General features: G+C 35.3%; 1 protein-coding gene across 2 annotated transcripts in view; it reads right to left on the reverse strand.

Annotated features, from left to right (window-relative positions):
- The window catches only part of IntS3 (integrator complex subunit 3), a 598,644-nt gene that overhangs the window by 287,677 nt on the left and 293,981 nt on the right, over positions 1-16,986 (reverse strand). For both annotated transcript variants that reach the window (XM_090406089.1, XM_090406090.1), the window contains one exon: positions 2,015-2,161. In XM_090406089.1, the coding sequence (XP_090262215.1) occupies positions 2,015-2,161 (147 nt within the window). The remainder of the gene's footprint in view (positions 1-2,014; positions 2,162-16,986) is intronic.

Here is a 16,986-nt window from a genome sequence, read left to right on the forward strand (position 1 = left end):
TGAGTCATCCAAGCTTTAGGGTTTGAATGGTAGTAAACGGGCAGTGTGTGCTTGTTGATGTGCTTAAATGCATGAGGGTTTTCTGAACGATAAATGAGAAAAGGCTTCAGCTTAAAACCTGTGGCATTCCCACCAAGCAACAAAGTCAACCGATCCTTAAAAGCTTTGAATCCTGGCATCCTTTTTGCTTCTTTGTACAATTAGGCATGCATTTCCATTGCAAGCCGGTTTCATCTATGTTAAATATTTATTCTGGTAGATAACCTTCTTCTTTGATTAAAGAGTCGAAACTATCAACGAATTTTTGGTCTTCATCTGCATTTCCTGCTTCTCCTGTGACACGTACATTATGCAAAGCAAATCGTTTTTTAAAACGCTTAAACCATCATCCAGTACTAGCCTGAAAATCTTCTGCGTAATCATCTCTGGCACGTGATTTTAAACTCTGAAACAGACTTCTAGTCTTCGCATGCACTGTGCAAAGGCTCATGGGTGAATTTTTTTGTATTAAATCTTCCATCCACATAAACAACAATTTCTCCATTTCATGGATGGGTCCCTGTCATTGTTTGGTTAAAATTGTAGACTTCATAGGTGCGCACCCTTTCACAGCTTCCCAAATTATTTCTTTGTCCTTAAGTATCGTTGATACTTAAGGACAAAGTTCGAAGTTCTGGCAGAAAACAGTACATTCATTAGATCGTCAACATTGTTTCCTATTGTAAATATGGACAAAAAAGTTATAAATTTATGGAAAATTATATATTAAAAACTTGTCTATATTATATATAAAAACTTGACTACCACATCAGTTCACACTTCAAGCATGCAAACATATGAAACTCAGAAAACAAAAACAGCAACTCATGACAAATGACAACATTCAGTTGGATTGGTTGACACAATAACCAATCAACAGCCACTGATTTCTAGGTGCTATTGTCTCAGTGCTCACCTTACCTTTAAAACCACTGGAACACTTAAGAATTTAACCTAATGCACCATCTGTACATCTGATCAAAGGTGTATGTAGTTTGAATGCACCCGGACTATTAATGTGAATATGATGCTCTTTACACATCAAAAAGTGTCCTCTTCATGAAGCATTAGTATATTGGGTTTAATTTTAGGAATCACATGAAGCAAGGAAACAATTAGGGGAGTCTTTAACGGGAATAAATGCAAAAATAATAATAATAACATCAGTGATATTGATATTCCATGAATGTGCACTGCACACCTAGCACACCAGGAATAATTGCCCCTGCAAACCTCCAATTTTTTTAACACTGTTTTACTTTTTTTTAAAAACTAACCAGTAAGAAGCCAATGCCATCTAAGAGCATCCTTTTAGAAGTGGAAGTTGAGTGTGGGTGTGGGTGTGTGGAGGGAGGGCGAATGAAGACAAGAATCCTGGAGCACTCTTCCCATCTTTATATCATTTCAGGTCAGGTATATGCCAACTTTAGAATTGAAAGAATAATTTTAGAACATTTTAAAAATTTTAAAGAAATAATTTTTAAAGAAAATATTACAAAATGTTACTTCCATAAATGAAATATCAATACTGATCGAGGCCAGCCATTTCATCGTATAAAATAGTCATATTAAAATTCTTCAGAAAATCAGAAAAGTACTTTGTTTCATGTGTGTGTGTGTGTGTGAGAGAGAGAGAGAAAGAGAGAGCAAGAAAGGAAGAAATTTTGTGTTGATTTCAGGATAATATATCTGATTATCCATCCATAAATTTCAATAATAAATTTAGTTTAAGCCTTTACCAAGTGTAAGCAAACAAAGTTTGCACTTGAAAATATCTTCGGGACTGAGGTAAGGTAGTGCAACACCAAAAAACTTCCAACATCCATAAATTTCATTCCACAATTAAGTATACAGCTAAAATTAAAACTGTATTTCATAATAACAAAATATCCATGAAATTTGAGATATGTTTACTTTCAAAAATTCCATCATGTATATGTAGTGTCAAACATTTCTTCTAGAATATTGTTATTACCTAATGGTATGTCATCTTCATCTTCACTAAACTGTGCTTCATTATCTGTATTATTTGCTGAAGAATTATGATTTCCATCAGTAAGAACTTCTACAGGCTCTCTAAGTGGTTCTTCAGATTTAACTGGAGGAATGCCACAAGAATTAACTGCAATGAAAAAAAAAAGTACCAAATGGATGAATGAATCAATCAAATTAAAAGCTGAATAAGAAAATTTTAATCAAAACAAATTTTAAAAAAAGTATTAGAGTCACACACAAGTATAATGAATTCACTCACTATAACAAACTATGTTGCTGGCAATAAACCAACAATCAATGCAATTATGAAAATATTTCACATTATCAAACCTTCTGCCTGCTCACATTATATGTGAGTCAAATATAATTAAAAGTTAGAAATTAAAATACTCAAAAATCTATTATTATTAAATAATGTTTACAAGTGAAGCAAGATTTGTGTTAATTATCATGCATGTTACTTTTTGTAGTAACTTATTACATCATATTAAGAAAAAAATTCAGAATATATTAGGCACACAGAATTCAAATTAGCATCCTTGAGGCTCATCAATACCTCTTGCCAGAAACACAAAAGCATTAAGATGTATACAGAAGAAACAACTGAAGTCCTAGTGAACATCCTCTTGGCCTAGGCCAGTGGTTCCCAACCTTTTTCCTCTTGTCTACCCCTTTTAAATCCATTTCTATAAATTGTACCCCTTTTTTTTTAAAATAGCTGTTTTTAAATACTGATTTATTGTTCCATAACTAATGTTTTGCATTTTGTTTATTTTACTTGTTTTTCCGCCATTACTGATTATGTTTCGTGTACCCCTGAAGAGCCCAGCACATACCCCCGGGAGTACACATACCACTGGTTGGGAACTGATGGCCTAGACACAGAAGTAGCTTGTGACCATTAGACTGAAGGTGTTCTTAGAATTACAGTCTCCCAAATTTTTGGTAATTAATGTTGCTCTACTTTCTGAAAATAGAGCAGTGCATATATAATTGCTGTTGCCAACTTCAAAAATATCTTTTCAGATTTGTAAGAGCTTTATGGTTTCTTAAAGCCATTACCAATTTGTTGTATTGTTATTTTCTTCAAACTGATTCTGTGTGAAAGGGTGCCCAAAGCATATCTGCTATACCTAACTTGCCATAATAATGGTGGTATACATATTTCTGAGATAAAGATAGTACTGATGTACAGAATTCACTAGACAATGGTCATCACAAACTTCAAGTTAATGTGATGTACTTTATAAGATCTCAGAAGTGTAACCCAGCCTCCCACTCCACATCATTAGTGGTGAAGAATATACTCCTCCATGAAGTATCCCTGGCTTGTAGAACATGACAGATCTAGATTGGAAAGTTGATAGACATCACTGGTGGGAACAGAACCAACAGTACTTCTTGTAAGTGGACTGGTTGTAAAAGAAATTTATCTTGCGATACTATGTTACTATCTCAAGTTAAGCTGTTATCAAAAAATCAAAAGAAAAGTGAAACAACAAGGAGCTTATATCCTTGTTTAAATCCTTTATCTAAGTGTAAGAAAACAAAGTTTGCATATAAAGTATCTTCATGACTATGCTAACTGTATACCAAGTCTGTTGACTACATCAACTGCCTCAGTATCCAACAATGCAAATCAAACTACCTTTCAGATGTGCATGGTACTATACAATTTGGGAAGAGAGACAACACAGACTGGGTTTTATCCTTTATTCAGGTCTCACCAGTGGGAACCAGGCTCAGGAAGATACCTAGGTTGAATCAATGCAGAAGTCATATTTCCATACACGAATAGTAGATAGGTATATCACCGTATTATTAAAACACTCTGCATCAGAGATAGTTGTAGAAAGTTTTTTTCATTCGACTACAAGAGTTAATTATATTTAATAAGAAATAATTGCTTGTCAAATATGTTTAGAAATTCTAAATGAAATTTAATAACTAGTGAAAACCTTATATGCTTAGAAGTGAAGAATATCTCATCTCATCTTCTTTATACTCTCTTTTACCTTGCAGTGTCTAGGGTTTTATTAATCATCGGTCCTCAAACCATTCACAGGATAAGGTGGTCGGCCCTACGCCCCAGTGTATCCTATGTCTGTAGCGTTGAGTTCTCAAGGCTGGTTTGCTTGCTTTGCGGGATGAAAACCCACAGAATAAACTGGGAAACCCCCCCCCATGCCCAAGACTGGCTAGCTTGACTACTATGGCTGAGGAGGATCCTTCAGCTCCTCACATCACTGACAGGAATCGAACCTAGGACACTCCTTCCCCAGGCATATGGTTGCGAAGCGCACAGCCACTAGGCTAACCGCGAGGACAGTGAAGAATATTAGACCATTTAAGTCAATTTATTTATTTTTTAATAGTTAATCCCATACACAAAAGAATATTCAACCTATGACTCATTAGTAAAGTGAAAACAAGATGAAACTATTTTAATGATGTGTATAAAGACACAGATTGTACTCTTCAGGAAATATATAAAAGCAGAGACTAGAAGTAGAAGGCATAAATGAAGAGAAAGAAAAGTTTGTTGTGAAAGTTGAGTTAAATGGCAAAGATGTGTTGAAGAGTAGTGCATGTTTTTTTAACAGATTCAGAAGAGAACAAGATATTCAGAACAAATTTTAATGACCAGTGAGCAAAGAAATATTTGTAGAAAATATTCTAAAATCTGTTGATTCAGGCAGTGCAACATTTATCAGATGAGAAAGAGGAGTGGAGGTGCTAAGGGTCAAAACTGTATAACTGGGAGGAGACCTCCATGTAGCCTTTTAAGGAATGTGGAGAGAACTGACCTAATGTCCAATCCTCACCTTCTTCAGTATCCAGTTAGATACCTGTTAGGTATCTAACTGGATACTGAGCGAATGGGGATGAGCTGGCAATTTGGGATTTAACCGACCAAATTGTATTCTTATTGGTTTAACCACCTTACCGGCCATTATGGATCAAATACGCATCCTCATACGCTTCGTATCCTCATATATTTCAATGTAATAGCAATGGTATTACAATTCTAATATGCACTTCGCATCCATGATAACCTTGACGTCTATAGACGTCTTGGCCGGCAGCATGTTAAATCACAATATAAAATGGTGGTATAACATGACAGAATTTCATGCTGGCTGGGGCGTTGCTCGGTTAAACAAGGCCTCTGTTGAAAGTTTAAAAAAATTTATTATAAGGCCTCTGTGTTTATGCCAGGGAAGCAGGGTGAACAGCAAAGAGTCAGCTACCGGAACTAATCTTGAAACACACCCTAACTTAACATCACCAGAGTTCAAGATTGGTACTATCAACATAAGCCTGAATGGCAAAGAAATGGGGCTAGCTGAGTACCAGATTGACATGATAGGGGTGACCGAAACAAAAAAAGAGAAAACTGGCGAGACTTACTGAGCAATAAATACAAAATGTTATATTCAGGTTATGACAATCAAGGAAAAGAAGGAGTAGCCATAGTATTCAACACAAAATATGAGGCTAATCTTCTCGAATGGCAGGCAATTTCAAGTAGAATGATGTGGATAAATATCAGAATGGGAACTGAACAATGAGACTTCTTTATGCCTATAGTGGTTCTGATAAGGTAGAAGGGGAGGAATTTTTTGAGGTTTTTGAGACAGCAACTGATGCAATGAAAAATAAAAAGTTGGTCCTTGTTGGGGATCTAAATAGCAGAGTAAAAAATGACTGTCAGACATACTAAAATATTTAGGGAATATTTGGAGAAAAGAGCAAAGCTAACAATAATGGCAAATACTACCTGCAGGATTTCTGCTTAGGACATGGATTGGTTATTACTAACACAACGTTCTAACGTTAAAAGGTGCACAAATTCACCTGGAGAGAAGAGGCAAGGAATAAAAATAAAAAATGTCTCATTGACTATGTTATTGTTGATAGTGAGGTTTTCTCCCTGGTGCAGGACACTAGAGTGTACAGAGAATTTGAAATTGGAAGTGATCGGCATTTAGTCTTAAGCAGGATTAATGGAATTGTATATTGAAAAGAAGAAACATGTAAAAAAAAAAAGTTTTTTAAGTAAATAAAAGTGAGCAGCTCTCAGATGTGAACTGCAGACTAAAATATACAAACATTATTCAAGAAAAAATGAAAGAGTTTGAGAACAGGAACCAAACCCTGGAGGTTCGGTGGCAAATCCTGAAGTAAACATTGATTGATTCAGCCAAATAGAAAAATCAGAAGTCCATGGTGGATACAGGAAATTAAAGAGACAGTGAAGGAAAACAAGAAAGCATATCAAAAGTTCCTGGCAAATAAGTCAACTTGTGCTCTTATAGAATACAGAGACAAATGTAAGAAAGCTAAACACTGTGTAAAACTAGCTAAATAAAAGTCATAGGAAGACTTTGGTAAGAACATAACAAATAAATAACAAGAAGATGGCAAGATATTCCGGAAATTGTTGAAGAAGCTCAGAAATATAGGAAAGAGTGCTGTAAAAGGAATTAGAGATGATAAAGGTGACATGAAAACTGGATAAAAAAGATATCCTTGATGTATGGAGTAATTACTTCGAAAAATTGCTAAATGAAACAATCAGTGACAGTACAGTGGTAAAAAACTCTCAACAGGCATGCAATCAGGAATACATATCCATTTTTCAAAAAGAAAAAGTCATCAAAGAAATGGCTTTTGAAATGTGGAAAGCAGCTGGAGTGGATGATATTCAACCAGAAATACTCAAGTATGGAGTTATAAGTGTCTTACCTTGTCTTACCAGGCCTTATGAACTATGCACTGCATAGTTCATAAGGCCCGGACAGAAGGACTAAGTCCAGATTGGAGCAGTGCTCTCATAGTACCCATATATAAAAATGGAAATAAAACTGAATGTGAGAATTACAGAGGTGTTTCCCTACTGAGTGTTCCTGGTAAGATTTATGCAAGTATATTTGAGAAATGGTTGAGAAGGATTGTAGAAGGGAAGCTTGGTAAAGAACTGTCAGGATCAGATTTTCACTTTACGACAAATAGTTGAGAAATTATGGGAACATAATAAAGATCTGTAAGTTTGCAGACCTGCAAAAGACATATGACAAGCCAAGAGGAAAACTATTCAAAACTCTACAGTTATATGGTGTCAATGGGGCATTATATCAAGAAATATTCAGTCTTTATTTGAGTTACTAACTTTACACGTATGCCACAGTAAGTAACTTATTAATAATATGTAAATATTTCATCTTAACCATCATAAGAGATCATTAGTACAGTTATAAACAGCAATAGGAATTACATTCAAAAAAACATTAGTGTGCATGGTTACATTGGAATCCCTCTATGCATATAGTAGCATGTTTAAGGATTAAATACTATTTGGCTGTAATTAAATTAAATTAAAACTGATAAATTTATTTTATACAGTTGAGGATAACAATTTCCCAAACTTCTGAGATAGTGAGACGTTTGTTACAGTTAAGAATGAGTCCGTGCTGTAAGGCTTCAGCACTTTCTTTATACAAATGCTCATGTTTCTATATAGATCGATGTAGCAGCTTGGTGTGTTGCTACTGGATCCTGTTGTTGGCATTTAGTTATGAATACTCCACAGGTTTCGCTATAAAAAAAAAACTATTTGAGTTGTAAGTCAGCAGTTAGAATTGTAGGAAGATGGTTAAATGTTAATCTACGTCCTTGTCTGATATCAGACAAGGACGTATATTATCCCCTCTGTTATTCATAATCTATATGGACCACATTTTGAAGGAAAGGGTATTAAATCTTATATCAAAACTGGAGGATTGGAGGTGTTAATCTCGGCTTTTTACTTTATGCAGATGATGCTATAATTCTAAATAAATCCAGTAAAAGTCTTCAAGATTCCCTGACTAAATTGAATAGATATGGTATGAAGTTCAGCAATAATAAGTCAAAGACAATGCAAATAGGCAGAAGCATTGAAAAATATCAACTGCATCGTGAATGGAGAACCTATAGAAAAAGTAAAACATTTAAACTACTTTGGCACAATTTTTAGTGAAGATGGTAAATTAAATATGGAAATAGACAATAGAATCGCCAAAGCTGGTATGGTAGGAAGTCAACTGAATAAATTTATATGGAATAAGAGAGAAATTAGTCAAAACACTAAATAAGCTGTATACAAGACAGTGTTTAAGCCAATTTTACTTATGAATCTGAGAGCTGGGTTAGAAATAAAACACTTGACCAAAGACTAGAGACTGCAGATATGAGAGTCCTGAGAAAGATTAGGAGCATGAACAGATGACATCAATGGCGATATCATATTAAAAACAAGGATACTAGGAAAGAACTTGACATTGTTAGCATCCAGGAATGTGTTAATAGAACTAATCTCAAGTGGTATGGTCAGTTCAACAGATCAGGGAAGAAAGATTAACAAAATAAGTGTTCTCTGCCAGGTTGGCAGGAAAACGACCCAGAGGAAGACCAAGATATAGGTGGATTGATACAATAAAAAGTGCCTTAGAAGATAGAAATATAAGATCTGATAATGTTGGGGTCTTAGCAGGTAACGGATTGATTTCAAGCAAAATTGTAGATAGGAAGTTGGGGTGATGTAAGTTTTTCATGTAGTACTATCATATCCTGTACACGCCCCTGAAGATACATGTCAGAAATTTGATGATGATGATGACAAAAGAGGAATGATGACAAAAGAGGAGAGCAGTCAAGTAAAGAAGATCACTGATATATAAATTAGATGAAAGAACATGGCTTCGGGGAAATCAAGCACTAATAGCAAAGTTTGATCCATTCACCATGGTAGGTAATATGATAAAGATCCATTCACCATGGTAGGTAGTATGAATGATGTTAATTATTCTTGTTGTTTTTGCAGTTAAGATATTCCATGCCAGGGCTGAAAGAGCTGGATGGTTTGATACAGTATAATTTTAATCCTTTCCTTCATGGTTGCACGGTGATTAGAATTCATTCACGCTCTTAACATCCTATACCGAATTGAATGGAAAAGTAACTGTTCTTTACATCATAAAAAATGGTATGAATGCAAATTTAAAGAAGCCTGTGAAATTTTGATTAACCATCCTAATCTTAACAATAATGGTGGTATAAAAATCCCAAGAATTTGGATGGCCCACTTAGTTCTTCACGTTTTTCAGCAAATCCTGACTTTAGGACTCTAAGCAATTATTTCAGCTTTTATTTGCCACATCCATTCTGTTTGGTTTAATTTATATGTATGCTTATATGAGTAACTTTGTGTGAACATGTTAGTCTCTAGCTTAATTATTTTTGTAACCAAACAGATGATGATGATGATGATGATAATAATAATAATAATAATAATAGGACTCTAGAGTTGATATATACATGTACACTCCAGACAATGACCTTAATGTGAAGGTAGACATGTCGAGTGATTATTTCGGTTTATATTAAACTGAAATTTTTCTCTAATATGGTAGTTGTTTCCATAATTTTTTTCAATGAAGTATAATTTTAACATTTATCAATTTACATATCCTTTACACTACTATGAAAAACAACTATGGCTATTTTTTGTCTTGTGATCATAATGCTTAGAAGGCAATATTTCTCAGGTGAGTTATGAGCAGGGCTCAACAAATATGCTCAACTGTGACAAGTAGATTTTCCGAGCTGGCAAGTAAGTGCAGACTAGACAAAATAGAATATTTTTTATTTAATAAAAAATAACTTTTCAAATTGTGTAATATAAAGGATCATTCTAAAAAAAAAAAATTAATGCAACAAATTATATTTCCCAAAAAACCAATGTTGTTTTTACCGCTCTTCCTAGTGTTATTATCTACTGACTTCTTTTTGGAATGGTATAGTTCTCATACAAAGGAATTTTTCTCTAAACAATGATACAGTACTACTAATCACTTTATGGAACTCTTATTGAATGGGACATATCATTTTTAAAAAAAAATATCTGTTCATGCCCTAATCTTTCTCAGGACTTGCATATCTGATGTCTCTAATCTTTGGTCAAGTGTTTTACTTCTAACCCAGCTCTCAGATCCATAAGTTAAAATTGACTTAAACACTGTCTTGTATACTGCTAAAGTAGTAGCTGAAATGTTTTACTTGTTCTATAGGTTCTCCATTCACAATGCAGTCAATATTTTCAATGCTTCTGCTGTGAAAATCTGAATCCATTTACCCATGCTCATTTTGAGAGATGGTGACTGGCTTGCTGCAGCTGTCTTACTATGTTCCTCATATTTCATGAATGACAGAAGATAGTGAAATTATCCATATAGAGGAGATGTCAAAGGAAGTTGTTCTGTTATCAAGTTGCTCACTGTTTTGATTTGACACTTAAAATTAAACCTTTTGGAATTCTTTCCTCTTGGGTATATAGCTGGGAGAGATAAGGATTTGGTTGGATAGAATGTTCTTTATAAAAAGAGGGAGACGCCCTCTGAGACCAAAAGTGCACAGACATTTCAATATTCCAAATCTCCAAGCAGTGTTGTGTACTTTTTTCAATATCAAACAAAAATTGATACTAGGTGCTCACATTTTGGGAAGGCATCTCTAACGGATGCCTCCAGCTGTACTACATAATCAGTAGTAGTAGAACATTTTCAGAAGCGAGACTGTGTTCTGGAAAGAAAGTTGTTTCTCTCCAGAAACCCCAAAACATGCCAGTTAACCATTCCAGAATCTTGCAAAAGCAGTTGGTCAGAACAATTGGACAGTGGTTATTTAGGGAGTTTGGATCCTTCTCTGGCTTAGTAAAGGCAGTAATAATTGCCTTTTGCTGGGTATCTGGAAAAATACCCTTACAGAAAATTCTGTTGTATTCTGTAGGTAGTTTTTGTAGGTAGCAGCCATTAGATCAGAGTTTGCAAAGATATATCAAAATATGTTTACTGTACATAATGAATGTTTATTTTCTTGCTCATCTAACTAGAGTAATTATTTGGACAATAGATCAAGTATTAACTAATAAATATTTATTAAACCTACTAGTTTCACCAAACTATAGCTGTTGGCATCTTCAGGGTACAAGCACTGGTTAAAAAACATTACACAAATATGAATAACTAAAATTCTAATGATCATAGTTGCAAACTGAAATAGCATTGAACGTGAGTAATACACGTATCGCATGTATATGATTAACTAGTTGTTGCTAAGGAACGTTCTGTAGGTTGCACTGAAGTTCATTTCCTGTGTGTTGAGAGATCTAATTAGGGTTTTCCATATCTCTGGGAGTATTAAACCTTGGTTCCTGTTAAGGTTATCAACAGAGCGAGTGACTGTAGCTGCTTCTTTAAACATTCGGGAGTGGTAGTCTTCTTCTATGTAAGGGGAACAGCTTTTATCCCACTCAATGATATGGTTAGTTGTAGAAAAATGAGATGACAGGCCTGATATGGCGTGTCTGTTGTTTTTGACATAACCAATGTGCTCCTTCTGTCTAATTTCGAGGCTTCTTGATGTCTGCCCGATGCAACTTGAACCACATGAGCATGGAATATTGTAAACTCCAGCATATTTATAGAAAGGATGGTTATCTTTTGGAGATCTTAGTAGTTTATGAATTGTTTCTATAGGTTTGAATGTCACTCTTATTTTGTGTGGTTTGAGGAGATTAGCGAGCTTGTTGGAGATGCCACTCACATACGGAATCGCGATAGTTTTGATATATTGAGTATCCTCTCGCTCTCTTTGTGGTGGTTCAGAGAAAAGGAGTTTGTTGACGAGTCTTCGTGGGTAGCCGTTCAAGTAAAGATTATTAGATATCGATGTTAACTCGTCTTGAAGGTCCTTGTTATCTATTGTGATGCTGACAGCTCTTTTCTTTAACATGTGTACTACGCTGAGTTTGTGAAAAATATAGTGAGAGGAGCTGAAATGTAGATAGCGACCTGTATTCTTGGTTTCCTGTTAACTGATAGGTTTATATGGTCATTAATTTGCTTCTCAATTAAGATATCTAAGAACAGCAGTTGTTTGTCTCTTTCAAATTCCAGAGTAAATTTAATAGAATGATGAAAGGAGTTGATCTTATTGAGGAAGTCAAGTAGGTCATCCTTTTTGTGGTTCCATACATTTCAGCTCCTCTCACCATATTCTCAGCATGTTATCCAACCTATGGGATAACATTAATAGAATTATATCCAAAAAAGCTTGCGACTGCGAATCATAAGAAATATAATTTAATAAAAAAAAGTTTAACTTGCTTCAACAAGGAAAAGAAAAACATCTAGATCAGTCTAAAGTGGTGATTAATCTTTCTTCTGAAGACCTGTCAAAAACGGAAAAATTGAGATAAAAATTTAAGACGAGATAAAAACATAGTAATAATCAAGACAAATAAAGGAAATGTAACAGCAGTTATGAATTCAGAGGAATATGCAAGAAAAATTAACCTATTAGAGGATTCCCATACTTATTCAACCTTAGACAGGGATCCCACATGCTGTGCACATAATAAAACCAATGAGTTGATCAAAAAGTTACCTAATTGGCCAGAAGAATTAAAAACATCTTTATCATCAAAACATCCATTGGTCCCAAGAATTTATGGTGCACCAAAAATTCAAAAAAAAAGATATTCCGTTACGGCCAATTGTAGATAGGAGAGATTCTCCGACCTCAAACTTAGCGAAATATCTGACAAACGTGATAACACCACACATAGGAAACACAGAATCATTTGTAAAGAGTAGTGTGCATTTCATTGAAAAGGTAAAGATATAAATATAGAACCTTCAGATATCTTAGCAAGTTTTGATATAGTCTGTCTCTTCACCAATGTACCCAGAAATAACACAGTGGATCTACTTGGAAACCTTTTCCCGTGGAAAACTACAGGACTATTCAAAAACTACATGGAAAAAACCTTTTTCATTTTTCAAGACAAATATTGGGAACAGAAAGAAGGACTTGCCATATGTTACCCCCCACCTTTCTCCAGCTCTAGCTAACCTGTTTATGGAAAATTTTGAAACAAATGCATTAAAAAACTATCAGAAAAGACCAAAAGTTTGGCTACGTTACGTCGATGATATTTTCATCTTTTGGTCGGGAATGGTAGATGAGCTGATTGCTTTCAAAGATTATCTTAACAACTTGCATCCCGATATAAAATTCACTATTGAACTAAAACAGCATAAAAAATTGCCTTTCCTTGATATCCCTGTTGAAGTAAACAAAGAGGAAAAAAAAAAGTTATCCTTCTCCGTATACAGAAAACCTACACAACAGGAAGATTTTTAAATGCTGCTTAACACCACCATCCATTGTAAAAAAATAGGCATAATTAAAACTTTGTGAGACAGGGCATACAATATATCTAGCACACCAATTAAAAGAAATGAAGAATTACACTATCTGAAACAAAACATCGCACTTAATGGTTCTGAATCCAAGATGATCAAAAAAATTCTTAATATAGTTCCTGCAACTTCCTTACTTAAACAAGATTGCAAGAATGCAATTACACTGCCATACATCAAAAATGTGGCCAAAAGTGGCTATATTGCTCTGCGAGTACAAGATATTAGTGGCTTTTTTACCTTTACAAAAAATATCAAGATTCCTACATCCACCAAAACCGTCACATCACCCAATGAAAAAACCAGACATCTATGAGATTCATTTGCTCTTGTGGCATTTGTTTGCTATGTGGACCAGATGGAAAGGTCAGGAAAGATCTGCATGGCTGAACATGTAAAAGACGTCAAAAAAAAGAAGGGAGCACAAATCAGGTTTAGCATTCCACACAACCACTATTGGCCATCAAGTACTCTGGCAACAAACAAAAATGCTTTATATTGATTATAGAGCAAATGCTTCGGATCCCTACATAGTGCAATAAAAATCAAGGCTTGATTTTACATCAAGTGTGGTCTGCTTTCATCAAAAATGTAACTGCTACAGACCTAGGATATAGCATGAGTGAATCACAGAACATGAAAACAACTAGCAATGTTCTGACATGCATACAGAAATAAATATATCATTTGTATTCTGGTTTATCAATTTGTTTAATAGTTGTGAAGTTAGAAAAAACATAATCAATAAGCTTTTGTTGTATAAAACTTTTATGTACCATTATCCCTGATGAAGTAAGTTTTACGATGCACAAAACTTGTTGGGTTTTTTTAACTGTTTATTTTTAATAAACTCTTTATATTCCAATGTGGTATCAATATCAAAAACTACCTACACAAATGCTTAACCACAGAAACCTACATCTACAAGAGAATTTGTTGTTTTTCTGCTTTGCTTTTATGGAAAAGGAGCATGTAGGGTGATAAGATGATGTAGCAGATGTTTTAGCAAAAGTCCCCCAGAGATCTAATAGCAATTTAGCAATTGCTGTTGGATCAGCAATTATACATCAATTATTCAATATAGAAAGCTGAAGAAAGGTATATCAGCCCTTCATTTTTCATACTTGTTTTTTCTATTGGCTGTGCATGTTATGAAAGTTACTGTGGATCTAGGATTCCTTTTGACTCTGACATCAGATGTGTCTTGCATGAGCTCAGGCACGTTTGAAAGCAATAAGGTTTGTTGTTGTGGGTTATCTTCGGAAAATATCACCCAAGCTTTCTTCTGAGTTTCTTTGGCACCTGTGCAATCATCATTCCACCATAGCTTAGGTAAATGCGAAAACAGACAAGTTGTTTTAGAAATCGCAGTTGTGGCAGCTTGTGTAATAAACTCTCAGATGATTCACTCTGCATCACTGATGGAATCAAATTCTGCTAATGATAAGAAAGCGAGTCAATCAACTTGCTTAATTTTCCATTGTGATAACAATGGTGAAGGGTATGGCTGCCCACATAGAAGAGTGGATATACAGGAAAGTGATCACCCCCAAATAAGTTCTCATCAGTCTTCCACTTAAACAGTGAGAAAAGAGAGGATGAGCAGATAGTTAAGTCACTGAATGTTTGGTAGGCATATGGAAGAGGGTGTTATTTCTTGAGTTTAGGAGGGAGAGATTATTGTTGTCAAGCATATGCTCCACAACTTTTCCTCTGATGTTAATTTGAACATCACCCCACAGTGCTGTTTCCAAATAAATTACCCCTTAAACTTAAAGGGAATGGTAAATACAATATGACATCATCAAGGGAGATATCTGTAGCAGGCAGAACGTAGATGAAGCATACTGTTTTAAAGTTCCAACTGAGAGTTGGATAGCAACTGCTTCCATGTTTGTATTAAGTGGGGCTCACTAGAAGAGGAAAGGGATACCCAAAAAGATGGTGACTCCTCTGTGGGCAGGTCCATCTCTTGTCCTGTCCCTAAGAATGATGGTAGTATTTCATAATGCCAGATCATCAGTCACCTTCAGGTATGTTTCCTGCAAACAATAGCATATTGGTTTGTACTGCTGCAAGCGAGCTTTGATGTCATTGATGTTTTAATGGAATCCACAGCAATTCCACTATAGAAATGTTTTCATTATTTCTTTTTGGTAGAATCATCTGGCTTTCTCTGTTGAATGGTTTTATTTTCATCAGCCTTGGATTTTTTTCTATTTAAAGAATGTGGAAGGCCAGTATCCATCATTTCTTCATCAGGACAAATATCCAAGATGGCATCAACAAGCTAAAACAATTAATATTGCTAGAGTCCTAGAATAGGCCTAACCAACTCTGTCTGTTCTGGGGAAAACAGAGATATCCATCCCATCTGCTGATGGTCCATCTAGAGGGTCTTGAGGAATGTCTTTAGCCCTCTATAATGCATGTTCCATTATCTTTTTAATGAATTTTTGTATACTGGGACTATTTTGGCATGTACTCTGGAGTTAATACATATCTATTATTTCCAAAATGGTCCCTGCTATCTCTAGAGAGATAGCAAGCAAATTATACCTTTCAGGAATGTTATAATTCTGAGAAGATGGGACTGACATGTGCCAAAGTTCCCACAGACACTTTTTACAGTTGTCCTCTTGGCATAGGAGGATTTACCACTATATGTTGCTGATTTTGTAGTATGCTGCTTCCTTGCATCTGGGTAAGTGATGCACTGTTCAGTTTTAATTTTCTAGATCTCTTTTTCATCCTTCCACTTTTGGCAAGGTCAGGATGCTGGGTGATCTCCTTCACAATTAGGGCATTTTTGTTTTTTGCTCTTACAGTCTTTATTTTTCTGATGCTTACTGCCACATTGGAACATATGGCAGAGCCAGGACAGGCAGTTTGAGAATGACCATGCTTTTGACATTGGAAGCAGCACAAAGTGTTTGGAATATAAAGCCTGACTGGACACAGTTTAGATATCTTGCTTTCCCAGATGGTGGTGGTGGTGGTTTAGGAGTACTGACTGGACATAGTTTAGATATCTAACTTTCCCAGATGGTGGTGGTGGTGGTTTAGTTGTATTGAAAGTAAGGATGATATTGCTGGTGGAAACCAGGTGACAATCCTTACATACAAGTATTCTCCTCATGTCTATCAGTTCCTAATTGTTCATTTTGGAACAGATCTCTTTGCTTGGTACATCAAGATCCCATTTCAACATTACTCCTCAAGAGAAGTTCAGTGTTTTGTATGGGGTGACCATGATTGATATTATCACTGTAGTGTTGCAGGGAGGAGATGCTGTGATTTAGTTTGTGATACTGTTTCTACCAGGACAACCCCTGAATGGAGTTTCTTCAATGAATTTGGAGGATCCTGCCAACCCTTCTGGATAAAGAAAGCGACATTTTCCCAAGTGAACATTCACCAGTTAAGTTAGTATTAAAAACGTAAGTATATTGTTCTTGTTGCTGTCTCTGATGTTTGTTTTTTGATGGTTTCTTGACATGGGGCAAGTTGAAGGCTTTGATAAACAAGAGAATGAAGTATTCATTCTCAGGAGGAGTTAGTTTGACACCAGAGCTCCCAAACCACCATGGAACCACAATGGATGAACACTCTCTGGCAAGTAATGAATGCACTTAAGAGTAGAATG

Source organism: Typopeltis vanoorti, chromosome 16 (assembly GCF_054136105.1).
Source record: "Typopeltis vanoorti isolate ZY-2024b chromosome 16, IOZ_Tvanoo_1.0, whole genome shotgun sequence".
Taxonomy (NCBI): Eukaryota; Metazoa; Arthropoda; class Arachnida; order Uropygi; family Thelyphonidae; genus Typopeltis; species Typopeltis vanoorti.